Source organism: Chiloscyllium plagiosum, chromosome 4, assembly GCF_004010195.1.
Source record: "Chiloscyllium plagiosum isolate BGI_BamShark_2017 chromosome 4, ASM401019v2, whole genome shotgun sequence".
Classification (NCBI taxonomy): domain Eukaryota; kingdom Metazoa; phylum Chordata; class Chondrichthyes; order Orectolobiformes; family Hemiscylliidae; genus Chiloscyllium; species Chiloscyllium plagiosum.
The window spans coordinates 81,402,074-81,420,570 of NC_057713.1; the positions used below are offsets into that span (position 1 = coordinate 81,402,074).

Genomic DNA, 18,497 nt, shown 5'->3' on the forward strand with positions numbered 1-18,497 from the left:
TCTACAACAACTCTCTGCCTTCGTCAGCCAAACAATTCTGAATCCTGACAGCCAAATCTCCCTGTATCCCATACCTCCTGACTTTATTAATGAGTTTACCATGGGAAACCTTATCAAATGCCTTGCTGAAGGTCATGTACACCACATCCACTGCTCGACCTTCATCGATCTCTCTCATCACCTCCTCAAAGAACTCAATAAGATTTGTGAGGCATGACCTGCCCCTCTCAAAGCCATGCTGACTGCCTTTAATCACAGTATGCTTTTCCAAATAGTCATAAATCCTATCCCTCCGAATTCTTTCCAAAACCTTGCTGATTACAGACGTAAGACTGACTGGTCTGTAATTGCCTGGGATTTCCCTATTTATTACCCTTCTTGAAAAGAGGAACAACATTCACCTCCCTACAATCCTCCTCTATGACTCCCATGGAGAATGAGGAAGCAAAGATCTTCGCCAGCGGCTTAGCACCCTCCATGGGGCAGCACGGTGACTCAGTGGTTAGCACTGCTGCCTCACAGCACCAGGGTCCCAGGTTCGATTCCAGCCTTGGGCAACTGTCTGTGTGGAGTTTGAACGTTCTCCCAGTGTCTGCCCAGGTTTCCTCTGGGTGCTCCAGTTTCCTTCCACAGTCCAAAGATGTGCAGGTCAGGTGAATTAGCCATTCTAAATTGCCCATAGTGTTAGTTGTATTCGTCAGAGGGAAATGGGTCTGGGTTGGTTACTCTTCGGAGAGTCGGTGTGGATTTGTTGGGCTGAAGGACCTGTTTCCACACTGTAGGGAATCTAATCATTCTCACTCCCTGGAGCAGCCTAGGATAAATCTAGTCTGACCCTGGGGACTTATCAATCTTAAATGTTTGCCAAAATTTCGAGCAAATCAATTACTTCCATCTTGATCTTGATCTGTTCAAGCCTATTTCCCAGCTCCTCAAAGTTCTCATTCGCAACAAGGTCCCTTTCTTTAGTGAAAACCGAACCAAAAAACTCGTTTAGGACTTCCCCTATCTGCTCAGACTCCACGCACACGTTCCCTACGCTATCCCTGATCGGCCCGACCTTCTCCCTGATCATTTTCTTATTCCTCATGTATGAGTAAAATGCTTTGGGTTCTCCCTAATCCTTCCCAACAAGACTTTCTCGTGCCCCCACCCCCACTGCTGACTCTTCTCAGTCCATTTCTGAGCTCCTTTCTAGCAAGCCTGTAATCATCTAAAGCTGTGGTAGAGCTGAAAATGTGTTACTGGAAAAGCGCAGCAGGTCAGGCAGCATCCAAGGAACAGGAGAATCGACATTTCGGGCATAAGCCCTTCTTCAGGGAATGAGGAAAGTGTGTCCAGCAGGCTAAGATAAAAGGTAGGGAGGAGGGACTTGGGGGAGGGGTTTTGGAAATGCGATAGGTGGAGGGAGGTCAAGGTGAGGGTGATAGGCTGGAGTGGGGTGGGGGCGGAGAGGTCAGGTTAGGAAGGCGGTGCTGAGTTCGAGGGATTTGACTGAGACAAGGTGGGGGGAGGGGAAATGAGGAAACTGGAGAAATCTGAGTTCATCCCTTGTGGTTGGAGGGTTCCCAGGCAGAAGATGAGGCGCTCTTCCTCCAGGCGTTGTGTCGCCATGGTCTGGCGATGGAGTTGGCCAAGGACCTGCATGGCCTTGGTGGGGGGGGGTAATTAAAGTGTTCCGCCACGGGGTGGTTGGGTTGGTTGGTGCAGGTGTCCCAGAGGTGTTCTCTGAAACGTTTCACAAGTAGGCGGCCTGTCTCCCCAATGCAGAGGATTTATCTCTAGCATGTCTTCACTCAGTCTCCATTGTTCCCATGAAGACAACCCCAAGCTAGCCATTCTCTCTTCAGTCCGGGCAGCATCCTGGTAAATCTCCTGTGCCCTCTCCCGTACAATCATGTCCCCCTTATAATGTGGATACCAGAGCTTCACTCAAACAGTAGTGAACCTGTGAAATTCTCTACCACAGAAGGCTCTACAGACCATGTTACTGAATGCATTTAAGAAAAATATAGATACGTTTTTAGATTTTTAAAGTCCATCAATGGGTATGAAGAGAAAGCAGGAATCTAGCATTGAGGTAGAAGATCAGCCATAATCGTATTGAACAACCTAACTGGTCAGAGTGAAATGGCAAATCTTGCTCCTAGTATATCTGTTTTTATCTCCATAGGAGTCTCATGGCTAACAAGCCCACCACTAAACTCTCTCTTCCTCTATTCTCTCTTCCTTGTATTCTCATTTTTCATCTTTTATCTCTTAATTCTTGTGTATTCTCTCCTCCTTATGTACCTTGACCATCTCGTGTACCATATTCACCCACTTTTCTTTGTTTTCCATTTGTTCTTCCATTTCTTGTCCTTCATTTGTTTTTGAAGTATTGCACATGAGAAGCAATGGTCTTCTGCTATGCATTAGTGTAGTTCAGGGAAAGACTTCGATAACTCAGGTGAAACGTAACACACCTGACTACCCCGACCGTCTCAGCCTGTTCCTGCCCCACAGAATTCATCTCTACCTACCTCAATACTGTCCTATACCCCTGGTCCAGGAACTCCCCATACATATTTGGGACACCACCCACGCCCTCCACCTCCTTGAAAACTTACACCTCCTTGAAGACTTCCATTTCCCTGGCCCCCAATGCCTCATCTTCACCATGGACATCCAATCCCTCTACACCTCCATCCGCCATGACCAGGGCCTCTAAGCCTCTGCTTCTTCTTCTACTGACGTCCCACCAGTACCCTTCCACTGACACTCTTATTCATTTGGCTGAAGTGGTCCTCACCCTCAACAATTTCTCTTTTAATCCTCTCACTTCCTCCAAATGAAAGGGGTAGCCGTGGCACCCCCATGGGCCCCAGCTATGCCTGTCTCTTTGTCACCTACAAAGAACAGTTTATCTTCCAGAGTTACATCAGCTCCACTACATTGATGACTGCATAGGCACCACCTCGTGCTCCCACAAGGAGGTTGAATAGTTCATCACCTTCACCAACACATTACACACCGACCTTAAATTAATCTGGACCATCTCTGACACCTCTCTCCCCTTCTTGGACCTCTCCATCTTCATCAACGGTGACTGACTCAATACTGACATTTTCTACTCACCCACTGACTCCCACAGCTACCTGGATTACACCTCCCTCCTCCCACCCTGCCTCCTGCAAAAATGCTATCCCTTATTCCCAATTCCTCCCCCCGCTGCTGCATCTGCAGGACCAGTTTCACCACAGAACACTCCAGATGGCCTCCTTCGTTAAAGTACGCAATTTCTCCTTCCACGTGGTTGAAGACACCCTCCAATGAATCTCATCCACGTCCCACACCTCCACCCTCAAACCCAACCACTCCAACCGCAACAAGGGCAGAACCCTCCTGGTCCTCACCTTACACCCCACCAACCTCCGTATACATTACATCATTCGCCGACCCCGTGGCCCAACATTTCAACTCCCCCCTCCCACTCTTCCGAGGACATACAGATCCTGCATCTCTTCCATCGCCACTCCCTTTCCACCCACGCCCGGAGGAAGAACGTCTCATCTTCACCAAGGAACCCTTCAACCACATGGCATCCACCCCCTCCCATTTATCTCTCCACCCCCGAGACTCCCAGCCTCATTCTTGATGAAGGGCTTTGGCCTGAAACGTTGATTTTCCTGCTCCTTGGATGCTGCCTGACCTGCTGTGCTTTTCCAGCACTACTCTAATCTAATCTAATCTCTAATTTCCAGCATCTGCAGTACCCACCTCCACCTGAAATTTTACACAAACTAGTTAGTTGATTAAAGGAATGCGCTGGAAGAATATCAGCATTTTGCTGAATTAATAGTGTTCTTATTCCATGCACCAGTATTATATATAAAATGCAAGATAAACTGCAGTGCATATGTATGTTGTAAAATATTTAATTTTTCTTTTACTTTTTTTCAGCTTAAAGGCTATTACTCATGAAGTTGCTACTGGATACAGGGAACAGTTTCACAGGTTTGTTGATAAATATTTTGAGGGTGTAGTAAACACATTGAAGAGGATAGTAGCAGACTTCAGGAAGACAAAGCCTGATGAAATGGGCAAGACCCATTGCAGGTGAAATTTTGTGCATAGAAAATTGATTTGATACATTTTAGAAGGAAAAAAATTTAGGAGAAGCATTTTAAACAATTTAGTAGAATCTTAAACATGTTTCAGAAACTGAGTCCTGGGTTCACTTGCACAATCTTTGAAGGTGACAGCGTGGTTAAAAAGATTAAAGCACATGCATCTAGGCCCTAAAATTATAAGTATAAAACACAGAAGTAGGGAATTTATGTTCAACTTTTATTGAACGCTGACTCAGCCCCAACTGAATTGTGCTCACTTCTGAGGACCACATTTTAGGAAAGATGCTAGGCTTTGGAAAGAGTGCAGTGCAAATAGGCTGAGGGACTCCATTGCGATAGACTAGAGAAACTATGATTCAAGCATAGATATTTGAGGGATATTTATTGGTGATACTCAAACTTGAGCTTTAATATGATAACGTAGGTGGAACATACTTGCACTGCCAGAAAAGTCAATAAACTGAGGATGTTGATTTAAGACAATTGACAAAAGACCGAAAGGGGAGGTGAGAAGTTCTTTGTGTATGAATTACGATGGTCTGGAGCATGTTGCCTGAAACAACAGCTGAAGCAGATTTAATACTAACATTCAAAAAAATAATCTGAAATACCTTTCAAAAGGGAAAAAAAGCTATGGGGAAAGAGTGAGGTTAATTGGCTAACTCTTTGAAAAGGTTTTCGTGACTGGCCAAATGCACTGTGTAATTCTATGATTCTATAAATACTACCTGTCTGAAGGGAAACCTCTGAAATCATAATTCATTCTCTTTGGAATACTTGTGGTACAGAGGAAGGCTGTTCCTGATGATCAAGGAGTCCAAAACGAGGTGGTTATAATTTAAGGATACAGTGTAGGTCATTTAGGATTAAGATGATAAATTTCTCCGCACAAAGAATGGTGAGCCAGTGGAATTCTCTGCCACAAAAATTGGTCGAGGCCAAAACATTACATGTTTTCAAGAAGGAGTTAAATATAGTTCTTGGAGCAAAAATGATCAAACTGTGTAGGGGGAAAATGGGAACAGGATACTGTGCAAGATGATCAGCCCTCACTCAAGGGGCTAAATGGCCTACTTCTGCACCTTTTCCATGTACATATTTATTTCAGTATTGAAGTTCTGATATTGAACTCAATTTCAACTCCATCTAATCAATACTGTAATCAGACCAGAATAGGCTGTAGCAAAAGGAACATCACATTTTAACAAAGTAAATTCTAGTTAAGGTATTATTGCAGTGCTTCATAATCATTTCATAACCTTCTGAAGCAACTTGGAGTGGAGAAATATGCAAGTGGAAAGCTACATATCAAACCGAAACCTACCTATTTGTCAAATGTAGTGTTTGTATTTTAATATATGTATTTAATTTGATATGGCCCATAAATAATTCCAAATAAACATACCATAATGATTTTGTAAAAGGGTTGTGAATCTTTTATCACTAATAGTGAACTGCCAGCATACCTGTCTGTACTACTAACATGACAGTCCTGCCCTAATATACAGTCACAAATAAATTATTTCTCTATAAGAGAGAACTGCCAAATTCCCAAAACAACTTCATCTAACTCCTATCTATCTTCTCTTTAAATATGAAGGGATTTCCAGAATATGAATAGTAATAGCGAAGCGAGAGGAGGTGGGTGGGGCTGATGAAGCACCAAAAAGGGATCTGCTGACGGAGGCAAGGAACATGGCTGAGGTACTAAATTAATACTTTGTACCTGTCTTTACAAAGAAAGAAGATGCTGCCAAAATAGGAGATAAGCACGATGTTGGATGGGTTAAGAACTGGGAAGTTGAAACTTTGTTGCTGGAACAGCACAGCAGGTCAGGCAGCATCCAGGGAACAGGAGATTCGACGTTTCGGGCACAGGCCCTTCTTCAGGAATGAGCAGAGAATGTTCAGCAGGAGAAGATAAAAGGTAGGGAGGAGGGACTTGGAGGAGGGGCGTTGGAAATGTGATAGGTGGAAAGAGGTCAAGGTGAGGGTGATAGGCCTACCTTTTATCTTCTCCTGCTGAACACTCTCTGCTCATTCCTGAAGAAGGGCCTGTGCCCGAAACGTCGAATCTCCTGTTCCCTGGATGCTGCCTGACCTGCTGTGCTGTTCCAGCAATAAAGTTTCAACTTTGATCTCCAGCATCTGCAGACCTCACTTTCTCCTCTAAGAACTGGGAAACAAAGGTATTAGAAAGTAGGGTTGCACTTGGAGTTGATAAGAAACCAGGATAATGGGATGTTCGGTGCATCAGATAATGCTGAAGGAAGGTTGGAATTCATGGAGGTACTGGCCATAATTTCCCATCCATTCTTGGTTAAGGGAGTAACAGTAGAGGACTTGTGAATTAAGAAATGTTACACCTTTATTTGAAGAATGGTGTGAAGATCTATCCAGCAATTTCAGGTTTGTCAGTTTAATCTTGGTACTGGAAAAGTTTTGAAAGTAACATTCTTGGATAAAGTTATAAGATGCTTGAACAAGTCCAGGTTTTTTTAACGAAAGCCAGCATGGTTTTTAAAAGAGGCAATTTGTATTTAGCTAATATTATTAAATTTTTGATGATGTAATAGAGATGGTTTTTGGGGGTAACATTCCAAAAGGTTTTGGATAAAACACCATGTAGTAGGCTGGCTAACAAAATTGAACCCCATGGAATAAAAAGGAAAGCAGCGGCATGAATGAGAAATTGGCTGAGTGACAGGAAATGGAGGGTAGTGGTATTAAGCTGGAGAGGGTTCATGAGGGATTTACCAGGGTGTTGCTGGGAATGGAGGGTATGAGTTATTATAGGCTGGCACTTTTTTCACTGGAGTATGGAAGGTCGAGCGGTGACCTGATAGAGGTTTATAAAATAAAGAGGAGTACAGCTCAGGTCCTTTCCCCAAGAGTGGGGAATTTCAAGACAAGGGGGCATATTTTTAATCTGAGGAGAGAAAGATTTAAGACATGAGAAGCAGGTCTTTTTTTTAAAGACAGTGGTTTGTGCATGTTATGAACTTCCAAAGAAAGTAGTGGATGTAGATATCATTACAGCGTTTGAAAAACATGTAAATAAGTGCATGAGTAAGAAATGTTTGGAGGGTTATGGGCCAAGTGCAGGCAGGTGCAACTTGTTTAGTTTGGGATTATGGTCAGCATGGACTGACCAGACCAAAAGGTCTGTTTCCATGCTGTTTAACTCTGTGGTAAAAGTTGTTTTTTATTGTGTGAGGGATCTCCAGAGGTCAGTAGTAGGACTGCTGTTTCTCATGATTTAAATTCATTACCTAGGTTTGGTTATACAAGAAACAATTTCAAACCATGAAGTTAACACCACTTGGAGGAATTGTGAACTCTAGGAGAGTAGTGAAAAGATTCAAGAATACATTGACTGGTGGACTTTAATGCAGAAAAGTGGAACATTTTGGTAGGAATGATGAAAGGCAGTATAAGGAACACAGTTCTCTAGTGAATGCTAGAAAAGAGGCATCCGTGCTAAAATTGTTGAATGGAGTAAGGAAGGTTGAGGAACAGTTTTAAAAGTCGCATAGGATCATGGCCATGATTTTCTGCTTCCTGGAGAGGTGAGAGAAGGGGAATTAGTGGGGCAAGTTAACTCTGCCTCAGCAATTAAATCTTAAATGATGGTCAATAGGTGACTTTCTCAATTCGCTAGCATTTAAGGACCTTTTGCATAGTCAATTATTAATCATTTAAGGGCTTAAAGTAACCGTCTTCCCAGTCACCTGTTGTTGAGAAAGGTGGTTCATTTCCCAAATGGGAAACCATGATCCATGAGGAAAGTTGATAGTATTCAAAATCATGAAATATTTGGACATAAATGATGGAGACTAACTATTCCTATTGGTGGAAAAGGAAATAACCAGTAGAAACCGATTTAGGGTAATTGACAATAGAACAAATAACAAGCTAAAACTTAAATACAATGAGTGTTTGAATTTAGAATACAGACTAAATGTGTGATGGAAATTGATATATTCAATGCTCCTGGATGGGAATTCGGTTGGTGAGCATCTGGAGTTATAATAGGAACTAGTTTAGCTTGGAATTATGTTCAAATTGGACTGGTTGAATCAAAGGGGTCTGTTTCCGTACTGCATGACTCTATGATGATCCAAAGAATAGGGGGCATAGGTTTCAGATCATTACTTAAGAGGTTTTAAGAAGTTACATGTCTGAAAATTTATCCACTTCCTTATTGAAAGCTATTAAATATCACTAAGAAATGATTCGATGAAAATATGTAAAGGATATGGTGAACATACAGCGGATTGAGGCAAATATATTTTTTTGAAAAAGAGCTGATGCGAATGCAGTGAATCAGATGTTGAAATTTCTATCATTCTCTCATTCCTTAAGGCTGACTTGGCACAGTGGTAGTGTCCCTATCTCTGGGTCAGGAGAGCCAAGTTCAAGTCCCATTTGCTGCAGTGGTATATAATAACATTTCCGAACAGATGATTTTTTTTTTAAAACCCTATTGTTAGTTGAAAGAAAACCTTGTCTTTATAAAGCACGTTTCCAAGTGCCATGACATCTCTACATGCTCCAAGGCCAACAACAATCCATTGTAATTCACAGAAACTCACATGTCATAGATTACATAGATGAGACTGCACAAATAACAATGAAATAAAGGACAGATGATTTGTGTTTGTGATATTGATTGATTGCTGAGTGAGCGTTCCTGCTCCTGTTTGAAAAGTACCATGGGATTTTCAACATGAGCACTTGGCTTAAAGTCTCACTTATGTGCAACAACTTATGACAGTACAGCACTGACTGAGCATTGCACTTAAGGTGAAAACTTGTGTTCATCATCAACACAGCTTTAATCTGTGGAAATGAGCCCTATTTTATAGGGTATGCTAAAGATTCTTAAAATATGTTTACTTGAAGTGTTCTGTGTCAATTTGTTGACAGGAATTTCCAGTTTGGGCATATAGATGGAGCTGACTATATCAACAGTGTCATAATGGAGTACGTATTTACTCATTTTTAACTAATTAATCATTATGAAATTTTAAGATGTGCCAGGACCTTTCTTAATGTGTTATCTGTTTTGAATGTTAATTCTAATGTCTTCAACAGTACATGTTTCTTTATGTTGAAATGATTGGTGATTGTCTTGTCGGAAACTTTGTTGAAATAACTTAGAATGGAGGTGGGGTCAATGCAAAATAGTAATTAATTTTAATCTTCTGTATTCTATGACTTGTTTTGCCTTTTCACGCTCTTAATTTGTTGATTTTTGATAATACGTTTATGAAGAATACAATACAACTGGACCATTCTTCATGCCGTGGTTTAGTTTCCATTGGAACCCACTATTGTTTTTAATTGCAAATATTGAGGAAAAGAAAATTGCACAGAGAGAGAGAGAGAGAGAGAAAGAGATTCTCTGAATATACAGACAGAAATGGAGATTTAAATAGAAATAGGACAAGAAATCAAAAATAGAGTTCAAAAACAAAGTCTGAGATTATTGGAACAGTGAGTGACAGTAAAAGAGGAACAAAGGTACCAAATATTTCTCAATAGTGAGTTTAGGTATTGCAGGTATTTATTTGGGGGAGGGGGGGGGGGGAAGGAGTCTGACACTGGAGTACTGAGAAGGTGTAATGTTAGCTTTATGAAGTCTGCCACATATTTTAATCTTTTGAAAGACTTTATCTTCATTTCTGTGTGGGACATTGCATGTAGATTAGCAGAGAAAAAGACAGTAACACAGAAAAGCTTTTATGTACCTCTAAAATTTTGATGACACTGGGATAAGGAACCATCTATTGCTAATTTTTCAGGGGCTGTCTAATAAATAGGACCTTGCAGCAAATTTCAAGTGTCCCTCAGGTGAAAATGATCCCACTGCCAGTAAAGCTTATATTTTATATTTTGTTAGCCTTATGAAGACACTTTCTAGTTTAATGACTCTTGGCAGCCTTCTGGTGTCTCATGGAAGTGGTTTTAGATGGTGTATGCCAACAGGTTACTTTATTATGAATGGCATAATAGTCAAACCTTATCCTGCCTCTTGCACCCATTCACCTTTTCAGTGGAATTCTTGGGCAGCAATCAGAAGCAAATACATGAATGGATTTTCTTCCCGTGACACTTCTGCAAACCCCCTGAAGTCTTCACACCAATGATGACACTCCCATTTCCCTTCAGATTCTTCAGACCTCTGGGGTTAAGTCCAACTGCTCTGAGTGATTTATCCACCTTCAGACTTTTCAGCTCAAAATTATTCAGTTCCTCTGCCATTTCTTTGTTATCCATTACTACTACTCTAACCTTTGGAAAATTCACTAAGTTGATCAGATATCTACACTAAAACTTGGTGTGGATGTTACTTGTGTAGATTTCAAAACTGCAGCAAACTTTGTTTTAACTTGCACTTTATGAACTGGCACTCTCGATAAACCGGCAAAAATTAGATATCTGAAATCCTGGAAATTTACTGTATTATCGCAATGTCTAAGTGGTCAGTTCAGAGTGTAAATGAGAAGGCTCTCTGCTGCTAAGTTTTATTTAAGAAAAAGTTGCGTTATTATTTAAGTGATTTATGCAGTAAATAAAGTACAACAGTAAGTATGTAAATTAACTTGCTGAGCTGGAAGATTTGTTTTCAGATGCTTCATCACCATACTAGGTAACATCACTGACAGTCTCTGGAGACTCTTACTGATGATGTTACCTAGTATGGTGACAAAACGTCTGAAAACAAATCTGCCAGCTCAGTGAGCTAACTTACATATTTTATAATCAACCTGAGCTACAATCTTCTCTAAAATCACTAAAGTATAACAGTGATGTGTATACCCCCTGCATTACATTCGTTACTTAGTGTGTGTTTTCATGTTGACTATGTGGGCCTCTTGATCAATCAATTATTTGATGAACCGGTACACTCCTGGTCCCATAGGTGCCAGTTAATAAAAGGTTTGCTGCACTGCATTTTGAATAGGATCATATTTACAAAGAAACAAGCTGATTACTGTAGAACGTGAAGCTAAAATAAAAATATCTCTTTAAAGACCTCTTAGATTCATTCATGGGATAAGTATGTCATGTGCAAGGTCAGCATTTATTGCCCATTTGCAATTGTCCCTGAGAAGCTGATGGTGAACTACCTTCTTGAACCACTACAGTCCATGCAGTGTACGTATTTCCACAGTGTTGTTGGGAAGGGAGTTCCAAGATTTTGACCCAGTGGTAGTGACAATAATGTAGTTCCCAGTCAAAATGATATGTGGCTTGGAGTGAGACTTGTAAGTGGTATTGCTTCCATAGTATAGGTGGTTGAAGTTGTGGATTTGGAAATCGCTAACCAAGCCTCCTTCAATAACAGCTGCAATGCAACCAAGTCAGTACAGTTGCAAGATCAAACCCAGCTCTCTAGCTGCTCATTTGGTAACTTGCTACGTGCACTTATTGATCTCTTGGAAGAGCCCAATATTTCTTGGCAAGAGCACCTAAGACGCTGGGAATCTTGGTGACTAACTCCTCAAAATCTACCCAGCACCTACAAGACGTAAGTCAGGAGTGTGATACCGTACTTCTCGCTGCTTGGATTGATGCAATGCAAATGAACTTGAAGTTCAACACCCTCCAAAAGAAAGCAGTCTATTTGTTTGGCACCCCATTCACTAACTTAAATATTCAATTCCTTCACCACTGACATGCAGCAGGTATGTACACCATCTGCAAGTGTATTTCTAGATGCCAATACTAGATGGGACTGTAAGTACACTACAAGCTAATTTATGTGTATTCATTAACAATTCAATTTAATAGTTATCAAAACCTTCAATGGAAAAGTAAACTGAAATGTTAAATTATTTTGTGTAAGTTGTTACTACTTATTTTAAATATTTCCTTCCACATTTTCTTTCAGTGAGGTCATCGTTCCTTCCATTGTTGTATTGAATACTTCAAACCAACAGTACTTTATACCAGAAACCGCAATTGAGAGCATCGAGGATTTGATTAAGTTTATTAATGACATAATGGAAGGGTCTGCACAAGTAAGTTTTTAAGAATAATAAATAGTTCTAATACACGTATCTTTAAATAGTATTTTTAACCTCTACAAATTTCTCCCAGTATCTTTTCCCCATATTCACCATTTCATAACTGCCACAGTCATAAGCTACATTACACATAAAGTTAAGATTTGGTACATAGCTGGTGTGGGCTTGTTTTTGGGAGTTTCCTGTACTGAATAGAAGAAAACCTTTTTGAGAGAGTTTAAATTTGAATTTTTTCTGTGAAGGATATAGGAAATATTTCAATTTCAGAAGTAGTTCTGCTTGATGGGTCTGGGTATGATGCTAAGAGGATGGTGTATTTGTCCTAATGAATGTTTTCAGATTACCAAATGCAGTCACTTGAATTGAATTATACTGTGAAATTTGGAAGTTTGTTGCAAACTTTCTCTGTAGCATTCAAGCCCAGTTCATTGTCTTAAATTTAGTCCATTTTTGTTTTATTTCTGGAATACTGTTTGCCTTGCGTTTGTGTTTTAATGTTTGACAGTTATTCTAGATATTCTTGCACTTGATTTTCAGGCCCAAGGTGGAGACAGTTTCTATTATCGTGTTAGAAGATTGTTATATGATGGGAAATCCACCATATTAGTGAGTATTTGCAAATTTCATTCCCCTTGCACTTTATTTCTGAAGTAGAACTTCTGGAGAAAAGATAATTTGTGAAAAAAATGCAATGCTTGGTTATGGAACTTTGTTGTTTTTGCATTTTTAGAATTTCTGTCTGAAAAATAAATTATTTCATATGTTTTGATGGTTTTGTGACCTTTACCAAAAAAAAATCTAAAGTTAACAATTTTCAACATTTGTGTATTTTTTAAGAAAAACACAAAGCTTTACAAAAATGGTATTACAGCACGTTAGTAGTTATGCAAGAGTGATGGAGTTATACAGCACATAAACAAACCCTTCAGTTCAACTCATCCACACCAACCAGATATCCTAAATTGTTCTAGTCCCGTTAACCAATATTTGACCCATATCCCTGAAAACTCTTCCTGTTCATGTACCCATCCAGATGCCTTTTAAATGTTGTAATTGTAACCACCTCCACCAGCTTCTTTGGTAGCTCATTCATCATCTGAGAGGTGGGTGGTACCTGGTAACTAGCAGGACGTTTCTTTGTTCATGTTTGACCTGATGCACTGAGGCCTCATGAATGTTTGTCATTTGAGAGATGGAAAAACATTACATAGAAGCAGAGAATTCTTTTTGGCCATACAGACAGTGTCCACTCCATTAAGGTTGTCCACCAGCATTTGTTTCACTGTCATCGTACTAATTATGGAGGATGCCATGGAAGCACTGCAGATGGAATAAAGAACAGAACAGCACAGGAACAGCCTGCACTGAAATGTACTAAATTCATACCAAGAGATTTACCAGATTCATACCCGGAAATAACAGGATGCTTAGGAGGGTAGGTTGGTTTTGTGTATACTGGAGAGCTGTACAAGATGTTGGTGAGGCTACATTTAGACGGCTGCAAACAGTTCTGGTCACCTACTATAGAAAGGATATCATTAAACTGGAAAAGAGTGCAGAAAAGATTTACTAGGATGCTACTTGGGCTGAAAAATTTGAGTTAGAAGGTAAGGTTGGATAGGTTGGGACTTCTTTCTCTGGAGCATAGGAGACTAGGGTGACTTTGTAAAGGTCTATAAAATAATGAAAGGCATAGATAAGGTAGGTAGCCAAGAGCCTTTCCCCTGGAGGGAATCTAAAACTAGAGCACATTGGTTTAAGGTGAGAGGGGAGAGATACAAAAGGGTACAGAGGGGCAAATATTTTCACATCGACCGTCGTAAGTGTCTGGATCAGGCTTCCACCACTACCTCTGGGCAGAAAATACAATTTCATCATTTAAAAATAAATTTAGACGGGTATATGGATGGGATGGGTATGGAGGGATATTGACCAAATGCAGGCAAAATGGTACTAGTTTAATTGTGAACACTGAGCGGCGAGGGCAAGTTGAGCCAAAGGTCCTGTTTCCATGCTGTAGACCTCTGACTCTATTACAAGAGGAGTAAGGGTTGACTTGAATGAGGTTTACAAGATCCTGAATAGACAAGGTGAATGTGGAAAGGATATTTCCTCTTGTGGGTCATTCCAGAACTAAAACCATTGTTCTAAAGTTAGGGTTTCACTTTTAGTACAGAGAAGAGAACTTGTTTCTGAAGACTATTCAATCTTGGAACTTATTACTGCAAAGTAGTGGCAATGGAGTCGCTAAATATTTTTAAGGCTGACTTAGATAAATTCCCATTTGGAAAGAAAATCAAAGGTTTAGTCAGTGGTAGAAAGGATGTGAAATTCAAAACACAAGCAATTTAGCTATGTACATATTGAATAGCAAAGCTGCCTTGAGAAGCCATATGCTCAACTTTGCCCTTTTTTCTTATGTTTGCAAAGGATCTGTGATGACTTTTGCAATTTAAAGAAATTACCTCCAAAAAAACAATCCTTCTGATGACTCTTAGGAAGTGGGATTTATGAATGGTGATGTATAAATATGACAAACCTTTGGGCATCTCTATTCAAAATAGTTGTTGATTGGGATGGCAATAAAAACTACTGTTGCTTAAACTAGTCAAGTGAACTTGTGGGCAGCACGGTGGCACAGTGGTTAGCACTGCTGCCTCACAGCGTCGGAGTCCCGGGTTCAATTCCCGCCTCAGGCGACTGACTGTGTGGAGTTTGCACGTTCTCCCTGTGTCTGCGTGGGTTTCCTCCGGGTGCTCTGGTTTCCTCTCACCATCCAAAGATGTGCAGGGTCAGGTGAATTGGCCATGCTAAATTGCCTATAGTGTTAGGTAAGGGGTAAATGTAGGGGTATGGGTAGGTTTCGCTTCGGCGGGTCGGTGTGGACTTGTTGGGCCGAAGGGCCTGTTTCCACACTGTAATCTAATCTAATCTAAATCTACAAGATCTGATGCATCTACACAATAGATCAAGAACAAAATTCATCACTTTTCATCTATACGTTTCTTCCAGATATCACTTACAACCGCATACTTTGCATGTAAATTTGCAACTTGCCCACACATAAACAAATACAGTTGCTTAAATTAGCATTCTGAACTGACAATATCCAATTTTTGAGAGGCAGCTGTCTTTCTTACAGTTATCCTAATTTGGATGGTTAAGCAATTTAGGATGAGGTTTAAATTTAATTTTCTTTCTCCTCAGTTGTGCAAAATTGTTTCAAACGCCACTGTTTGTTTTATTCAAGCCATATTGTTCAATTTGTGAATAGTTCATAACTGAAGATTACATCTGTGTAGGAAATCACTGAAAGGAATCAAAATATAATCTTAAGTTAACTGGTGGGAAATAGCAAACCGCTATACATTACAGGATTGTTAAAATTTGCACCAAGCTGCACTTAAAATGACATTGGTAAAATGCTAGTCATTTGTCTGCACAGTTATTTTCAATGCTTTAGGTGGTGAATTAGTAATTGTTTAAAAAGAATTTTTTTATATTTGTTGTGCCAAACAATCTTATTAAAATTAATCAGAAGTACATAGCATTGTTCTTAAATGTAAATACACACTGAACTATTGTTTTGCATACCAAAACCTATTCCTTAAGGAAGGAATATCCTATTATCAACGACTGCTCCAAAGAGGAGCCAATCCTGGAAATAAGGCATGAGTGGAAGTCATCTTGTCATCAGCGATGGACATTGCCATGAGACACTTAGTAGACTTTGACCTTCCAGTTCAGCTTATTCAGCCATTAAAATGTGCCTGCTGAGCCCAAAAGGCCTCCCCTAAAGTCTAAGCCTGAAAGGACTTTCTTTCTCTTTCTTAAACAGTATTTATCTTCATCCAACCAGCACATGTTGATTTGCCTTTGGAGACAAATAAGTAAAGGAAGCAAAGTCATGATTCCAACCTTTGCACAATAATATAAGGATTGTATTCTTAAAAGAATCGCAGTTTTGCTGATTTGCAAAACATTTTCTTCAGTTTAAAATAAACCCATACCTCTATGAACTTTGGAGTGTAAAATTCAAAAGCAAGTATGTTTTAAAATATGCTAACCCTTCTCTACAAAAATAAGACACTTGGAACACAACTGATTTACTGTCCATCTCTGGACCACAATTCACACTAGTGGGCCTTGATCTCCTCTGCCAAAATCACCAGTTTTTACTCCATTCTCAATAACCTGCTTAAAGACCAACCCTCCCCTGTATCCTCCACAATTGTTCCCAAGAACATTTGTAAAAAACTTCTGAATGGTATTGTCTGCAACATTGAAGTCCTTTGATCAGCTCTTGCCATCAGTCCAAACATTCTCCAGACCACTTTCCCTAACCCTTGAAGCTACGATTTTCTAAACATCCTCTTTTCTACCTCATCTTGTCTATGACACTTTTGACCTGTGCGTATTGCCACTAAACTTCTGAACAGCCAAGTACCTTGTCCAATACCAGTGCTAACTGACATTGAAAACAGTTCCTTCCTTTCAGACATTGATCTTCCTTTTTTTAAAACCCTGTCTGAACTACTCCCTCAAGATATTGATACAATCCCTTTCAGCTGGTGAACTACTAACCCATCTTAAATAGGCTTTACCTCTCCAACTTCTACAGAATTTATGTCACCTGTCAAATGCACACTGATCTTCTCTGCAAACCTGCATGTGAATTCCACCCCCCCCCCCAAAACCAAAATCACAAATAACATTCTGTATGAAAATGATTGATAGCCCTTCTTATTCTTCTCAATCAATCTTTCCCCTGGAAGTGAGGGGTCTAGGACCAGGGACACTGTCTCAGAATATTGGCAGGGCATTTTGGACTGAGGTGAAAAGGATTTTTTTCCACTCAGGGTGGTGAATATTTCTAAATCTTTACCCCAGGTGACTATGGTAGCTCAGGCAGAGAGTATGTTTAAGACAGAGATTGATGGATTTCTAGATGTTAAAGATATCAAGGGATATGGGAACATTGCAGGAAAATAGTGCTGATGTAGAAGATCAGCCATGTTCTAGTTGAATATTGGAGCAGGCTAAAGAGACTGAATGACCAACGCCCTCCTTTAGGTTCACAAAATTACTCTTTGTGCTACTCTTGTTGATCCATTTGGAGTCATGGCATTTCCAGAAATTCCTTCTCTTACTGCTTTCCACTCGCACAGTTTTGCTTCCAGAGTTCTGCACAGGTTGAGTCCCTGATCCTAACTCATCCACCTCCATATGCTGCTGCCTGAAAGCTTCATTCACAAATAGGAGCTCAGCTTTCTACATTTCCCCTGACGATACACACAAGCCACTTGTCCCCCACTTCATTTTGACCAGCATTTTCTCTGTGCTGTCAGTCTGTTTGTTAGAAATTCAATAATGAATGAGCCGTGACTCCCTCACAATTACACATAGGCGTAGCCTCATTTGCTCGTCACAAATTCCATCACCTCCCTAGCTACTGTCCAAGGTTGAAACCAAACTATTTGGGATCTCTGCTTCCAGGGTGTTTGTTCAACCTTGAGTTGAGTTACTAGCTCTGTGTACTCTTCTATATGTTACAAAGGTTGCCTATTTACAGCTTTGCAACACTGCCACCTGCACAAGTCCATCTGCTGATGGAAATCTAATTCTCTGCCTTTGTCACTTCTGTTCAGCTATACCAATACTCACCCTATCTTCCACCATTGAGAGAACACTGTAAACTGAAGTATTATGGGGAATGTCCACCTGTTTAAGATATCTCATACTGAAGCAGTCCATGTTCAAATGAAACCAAACCTGAACAATATCCAGGCTCAGGCTGAAAAGTAGCAAGTAACATTTGTGCCACACAAATGCCAGGCAGTAGTCATCTCCAATAAGACACAATCTAACTACAGTCCCTTGACATTGAAGTGGTGTTACCATTACATAATCCCCCACTATCACCATGCTGGGGGTTACCATTGACCAAACTTGCCAAATAAATATAGGGATACAAGAGCAGGTTAGAAGCCAGCAAATAATTCACCTTATTCTCCAAAGCCCGTCTATCAGCTACAATGCATAAGTCAGGAGTGTGATTTAATGCTCCTCACTTGCCTGGATGAGTACTGCTCCAACAACACTTGAGAACCATCCAAAGCACCCCACTTGATTGGCAAAACACTCCACCACCGATGCGTATGAGCAGCAGTGTATACTGTCTGCAAGATGCACTGCAGGAATTCACCTTAGATAGCACCTTCCAAACTCAGGATCACTTTCATCTGGAAGGACAAGGGTAGCAGATACATGAGAACGCCACCATCTGCAAGTTCCCCTGCAAGCTACTCCCCATCCTGACTTGTAAATACATTATGGTTCTTGTCACTGG

At 40.4% G+C, this 18,497-nt stretch overlaps 1 protein-coding gene across 3 annotated transcripts in view; it reads left to right on the plus strand.

Moving 5' to 3' along the window:
• Positions 1-18,497, plus strand: part of tmx3b (thioredoxin related transmembrane protein 3b) — a 125,927-nt gene that overhangs the window by 100,127 nt on the left and 7,303 nt on the right. For all 3 annotated transcript variants that reach the window (XM_043688478.1, XM_043688481.1, XM_043688479.1), the window contains 4 exons: positions 3,943-3,996; positions 9,042-9,098; positions 12,013-12,142; positions 12,686-12,754. In XM_043688478.1, the coding sequence (XP_043544413.1) occupies positions 3,943-3,996; positions 9,042-9,098; positions 12,013-12,142; positions 12,686-12,754 (310 nt within the window). The remainder of the gene's footprint in view (positions 1-3,942; positions 3,997-9,041; positions 9,099-12,012; positions 12,143-12,685; positions 12,755-18,497) is intronic.